The sequence below is a fragment of the Chrysochloris asiatica genome, unplaced genomic scaffold (genome assembly GCF_000296735.1).
Source record: "Chrysochloris asiatica unplaced genomic scaffold, ChrAsi1.0 scaffold00030, whole genome shotgun sequence".
Taxonomy (NCBI): Eukaryota; Metazoa; Chordata; class Mammalia; order Afrosoricida; family Chrysochloridae; genus Chrysochloris; species Chrysochloris asiatica.
The window spans coordinates 2,382,370-2,388,622 of record NW_006408548.1 but is presented as its reverse complement, the minus strand read 5'-3'; the positions used below and the strand labels follow the sequence as shown (position 1 = coordinate 2,388,622).

At 41.0% G+C, this 6,253-nt stretch overlaps 1 protein-coding gene across 1 annotated transcript in view; it reads right to left on the bottom strand.

The window, feature by feature from the left end:
• GLB1 (galactosidase, beta 1) overlaps positions 1–4,887 on the bottom strand; it is a 162,158-nt gene extending 157,271 nt beyond the window's left edge. Inside the window, exons 1-2 of the mRNA XM_006859169.1 lie at positions 4,867–4,887; positions 1,970–2,139 (exon numbers count right to left, since the gene is read on the bottom strand). Coding sequence (XP_006859231.1) covers positions 1,970–2,139; positions 4,867–4,887 — 191 coding nt within the window. The remainder of the gene's footprint in view (positions 1–1,969; positions 2,140–4,866) is intronic.
• Between the last annotated feature and the right edge of the window lie 1,366 nt (positions 4,888–6,253).

Sequence of the window (6,253 nt, the reverse complement as noted above, 5' to 3'; positions counted from 1 at the left end):
AAATCCAACTTTTCTCCCTGAATTTCTGCAGAACTATAAACCCACAGGACACACATACTGCCCGTTCTGGCAGCCCCTCGTGAGGAAGCCTTGTTTTGAGTTTTCCTAGCAGTTATCTGAAGTCATCAAACTTGATGGGAACACTTTAATTATTTATAAATTAAATTATTTATTTTCAGATAATTTTAGCTGCACACACAATTGTTAGAAATAATGCAGGAATTCTGTGTGCCCTCTACCCAATCTCCCCCAATGGTAACAGCTCACAACCCATCACCAGCACCCACTGCATTGAGTCGATTCCAACATCTTACAAAATTATATCACAACATCACACCCAGAATGTTGACATTAATACAGTGGAGATACAGAATATTGCTAACCACCCCAAACCCCAAACCAAACACCTGCTATCAAGCCGATTCTGACATCCTGCAAAACTGTTATCACAACATCACACCTGGAATTTAACATTAATACCGTGGAAATACAGAACATTGCTAACCACCCAAACCCCAAACCAAACACCTGCTATCAAGCCGATTCTGACATCCTGCAAAACTATATCACAACATCACACCTGGAATGTTGACAGTAATACAGCGGAGACACAGAACATTGCTAACCACAGCCATCAACTCATAGCAACCTCATACAGGACAGAGGAGAATTGCTGATCCACAAAGAATGTTCACTGTCATTTAACACATGCTCTTTTAAAAAGGTATGAATACAAACGGGGATGCGATAACTTGAAAGTTTACGAAACCTGTAACAAAAAAATAAAATAATGATTTAACAGCATGAAAATATTTCAACTATGTGATGCTGTGGGTTAATGGGCCAGACTGCAAAGCCATTTGAACTGCAAGGTTGGCAGTTCAAGCTCACCAGCTGCTCCTTGGAAACCCTATACAGGGTCACTATGGATCAGAACCGACTCGACAGCACTTTACAACAACAACAGTAATAAGAGGTACACTTTTTTTTTTTTTGAAAGAAGCTTTCAAACATAAATAGAAAAACTTCCAATCCCTATGCCCTCCTGATAAAAATATTTTATCAGCAAACAGCCTGGCAGGAGATAAAAATGACAAAACTTTCCTAGCAGCCCCTCTACAGCCTGGGATACGAATTTACATATGAAGACAAGGGTCTCCAGGGTTTGTGTCTTTTTTCCACAATCCCATAATTTCAAGGTTTTCTAGGACTAACTACCTTGGTCCCCAGAACTCAGAATCCTAAAACCAGACAGGTCCCATTCTGCCAGTGGCCTTAATACCAGAGAGAAGAGTAGCCATCTCCTCGCCAGTGTCTGTCCCAGGAATCTGCCTCTGGGTTTCCTCCCCATTTATCTTTAAAAACGTATCTATCCACACTGCAAAAACAAGAGGTCGGCCTCCTCAACTTTCTTCCTATTAGTCACCTTGCAACAGCATATGAGAAGACGAAGAGAGATAACTTTAAGGTAATTCTATAGTTTGGGGTTACAGAATTACCCCAGCAGAGCACACCAGGTTTCAGAAAGACAAACTAGGTTTCCTAAATCTTCCTACCAACACATACTCCCCCTAAGAGCTGAGGGAAGCTGTGGCTACCTACAAACACTCCTATGGTTAAGTCCTGGCTGGACCTTTGATCAAAAGTGTGACCCAGGAGAAATTACTTTCATCAGCTGTAAATGGTCTCTGATAATTCCTACCTCAGAAAAGTGGATCATTCACACAAAATGCCCTGCACCTGTTAAAGTGAATTGTGACTTCACATTGCCTTTTTAAAGCAGATCTTCATTTGTGATTTCTGGTGACAAAGTTTAAGATTGGAAGCAGCAGTTAACTGCCTGAAGAAAGGCCAGCCAAGCGCATGATAAAACCTTTCCAGAAAGCCACACTGTACTCTAGCTCTTTCCCACCCAGAAATGCAGCTGTACCTCCTTCCAGGTGCCTAGGCCCAGTGCCCTCCTACTTACATCTGGATGGCATTCAAGCCAGCCATCCTCATCTTCAGTAGCCGATCCTTCCAGTAGAAGCTGGGCACACGGTAGTAGTGAATGCTTCCCGAGATGTAGCGAAACGGCTGCCCATCCTTGAGGAAGCAGTTCTGGTTGTAGTCGATCTTGAATGTCCTCTGGGAAACGTTCTACAGAACAAAGATGGGACCGCATGAGAAGGATCGCCTGCATTTCAGCAGACCCCGCAGCTGGTAACTCCCTGCCTACTTAATTGTCTTAATGTACTGACACAGTGGCTGAGAGGCAGAACTTATATTCTTAAAGATACAACACCCTGCTAGAGGTTGTTGTGTGATAGCCCATGTTCATGGGGTTTGGGAATGGAAAACACACACACACACCCTATGATTGCAAACTGCCTGAGCAATGGATATGCTTCAACAGTTTTGTCGCTGGAAAAGGATATTCAAAGTATACATATAGTTCAATAACCTGGACATGACAGTTAAGGAAAAGTAGAGTTAAAGAGGCCACTTTGGAACTTAGATGACGCCTAGGATGAGGCTTTGGAGTGCTAGTCTTCTAATCTGTTGTTTAAGCTCCACCAGAGCTCCCCATACTGCATATAATATAAAGTAAATATTAAAAGAAAATGTTCTTTTGTGAAATTGTAGTGGCACTGTGGGTTAAAGCACTGGATTGCAAAGTCGATTAAACTGCAAGATCAGCAGTTCAACCTCACCAGCCACTCCTTGGAAACCATATACAGGGACTCTGTGGGTTGGATCAGACGCAATGGTCCTTAACAACAACAACATATACATTTAGAATTGCATATGCTTGTCTGTTCTGTACTAGACTGAAATGTAAGATGTATTTCTTACAGTTAAAAAAAAAAAAGACCAAAAACTGTTTTGGAGCGACCTTCAAAAGCTAAAATGCTAGTATCTAAAAGGGCAGAACGGAAAGCGGTGCCTAGACTACCAGTCAGGGTAGATCACTGCCCTCTGGTGGATAGAGAGAGATGCCAACAAACCAGAGTCTACAAAATATTTTTTTAATTTGTGACTTCCATTACAATCTTGTAGTCATGGTGTGTCGTTGTGGGTTAATGCACTGGATTGCAAAGTCAGCTTAAATCACAAGGTCCGTGGTTCAAGCTCACCAGCTGCTCCTAGGAAACCCTATACAGGGTAGCTATGGGTCGAAACAGACTTGACGGCACTTAACAACAACAACATTACAAACTTACTTGCTGAAAACGAAGAGGATTAAACTACTTACTGATGAAGATCAAAGTCTTTGGTATGGATTGCACCTTAATGTAAAGAAAACAAAACAAAAATTCTTACCACTGGATTAAGAAATAATATCAAGATAAATATAGAGAAAAGACTGAAGTTGTCAGACTTTATTTTGATCGGATCAACAACCAACACTCATGGAAGCAGCAGTCAAGAACTCAAATGACGTATTACATTAGGCAAATCTGCTGCACAAGATCTCTTCAAAGTGTTGAAGGGCAAAGATGTCAATTTGAGGACTAAGATGCACCTGACCCAACCCATGGTATTTTCAGTGGCCTCATATGTATTTGAAAGTTGGACAATGAATAAGTAAGACCATAGAAGTGATGCATTTGAATTATGGTTTTGGATAAGAATATTAAAAGTACCACAAACAAATCTGTGCTGGAAGAAGTACACCCAGAATGATCCTTAGAAGCCAGGATGGTGAGACTTCATCTCTCATACTTTGGACATATTATCATGAAGGACCACACTCTGGAGAAGGACATCATGCATGGTAAAGTGGAAGGCCATCAAAAAGGAGGAAAACCCCCAACGAGATGACAGCAACAATGGGCTCAAGTATGGCAACAATAGTGAGTTCAGTGCAGAACCAGGCAGTGTTTCATTCTATTGTATATAAGGTCACTCTGAGTTGGTACCAAACTTAAGGTATCTAACAACAACAACAATTTTATTGGGAGGATCCCTTGGGTATCATTAAGCGTCCAAGGATGACTAGCTTTAATCCATTATCTTCTTGCCTGCATCATTTCTTCTGAGAAATCAGAGCTTAGTCTTATTAATTTTCCTAACTCTGTAGGTAACAGCAGCATCACTGTCTAAGAGAGATTTTGGGGTAGCCCTTGAAGCCCTATCTGAAAGCAACTGTGAGAGCATGAGTCCTGGGCACATCCATGTGGAGAAGCCTGGAGCCTAGTTAGGGAGTCAGAAATGCTGTGATGGAAAGTTAAATAACTCAAAGGGGAATACACTAGGGCAACTGACTGTGTGTGTAAAGTGTAATTCAATCACGCTAACCTAAAAAAAAAAAAAAATCCAAAACCAAACCCCATGCCCTCCTGAGATTCCAATTTATGGTGACCTCATATACTGCAAAACAGAACTTCTCCATAAGGCTTCCTTGGGTGTAAATTTTACAGAACCAAGCCTTTTTTCTGCAGTGATGTTGAATGGATTCAGAAGGCCAACCTTTTTAGGTCAATTGTTGTTGTTGTTAAGTGCTGTCGAGTCGATTCCGACCCATAGCGACCCTGTGTAGGGTTTCCGAGGAGCAGGTGGTGAGCTTGAACTTAAGCACAAATTGTTTGTACCACCCCCAAGGGCAAAAGAATAATTTAAGAATTGGATATATTAGATGGCTTCAAAAAGTTCATGGGAAAATTAAATTAAATTATAGGAATGGAATTTTTTTCATGAACTGTTTGAAGGCCCCTTATATATGCATTTATGTATATAGCAAAGTATTTAACAACAACATGTGTGTATATAAGTATACACATAACAGGTTGTCTGTAGGTACATGTATATACATGTATGTGCACTGCACATATGTTCACACATGTTTACAAAATAAAACTACATAGGGGGCATAGACACAGATACCTTCCAGGCATAACCAAACATCTCACAGGATTGGTTTATTGGATTTGAAGTCTTAGGATGATAGTCTCCTGGGACAACTCACACAATTGGCACAATACAGTTTATAACATTTATATTCTACATCTTAGTAAAATAGAGTTGTTGCTGTTGTTCAAACCACCTTTGCAGTTCAGTGTACCAACCCGCAGTACCATACCAGGACTCCAATATAATAGAGTATGAAGTCTTAAAATCTTGTGACCAGACATCTAAGATACAACTACTGGTCTCTACTCAACTGGAGCAAAAGAGAAAAATGAAACCAAAGATTCAAAGAAACTAGTCTATAGTTCTAACTTCTATACAAACCATGGTCACATTTATCCAGAGACCAGAAGTAAACAAAAGGTAGCAACCATTCTCATTGGGAACACAAGAGATAGTCCTGGATAAAATGGGAGGAAATTGCAGAACAAAACTCTAACTCTCAAAAAAAAAAAAAAAAAAGCCATAGGTGGTGGAATAGGCAGACACACTGAGCTGACCCTCTACAACAAAAACATAGGCGATCAATGTTATTGCTGGAACCCTGAGCATCAGAGGATAGGACAGGAAGGTGGACTAGGTGCTGACTGAAGAGGAAGCTGAATAGGAGCAGTGAGAGAGAAGAAAAAATGGGCATGCTGTCAGCTGGTGTAGAGTGATGTGACCATCTTGAACTTTTGCAAGTGGCTGTTGATACAGCAGCTTGCAGGCACAGGACTCATATGGAGGTTGGCAGCAAGGGGGTGCAGTTCTCGTAGCTGGAGGAGTAGCCAGTCCCCTCACTCACCAACCCAGCAGCCAGGGCAACCCCTCTCGTATAGCCTCTGCTCTACCTGGGGTCAGGCATTGGGCAGCGTGCCCTGCTTCTGGAGTATCCCTTTATTCTGTTCAAAGGCTCGTAATCTCACCTTGAACTACACTAAATATACAGAGATTGCTGTAAAACAGAGATCGGCGTTCACACTTCCAGTCTCTACCACATCCACCAGGATACAGGTGGTGAGTGCCTGAAAACACACCAATACACAATGGTCATTTAAATATAAATACGACACCACAATATATCAGGGAAAACATGCAATTTCAGCTTACAAAAGAAACAAGACAGATCATCTCAAACAAGTGATCAAATTAGAGTTAGAAAATATAACACAGGAAGTGGTATTGGAACGACCTTGATAAGGAATGTAAAGCAATGCTAATAAGGCAATTTCAATGGATTGAGAGAATGATGGGTGAAACTACAAATGAAATCATGGAAAACCTAGAAAACATTTTTTTTTTAATTCAGGAAACACAACAAACAAGATGGCAAATCGGGTGGAAGTGTGATAAAGGAGCTCCACCAGCAACAACACAGAAT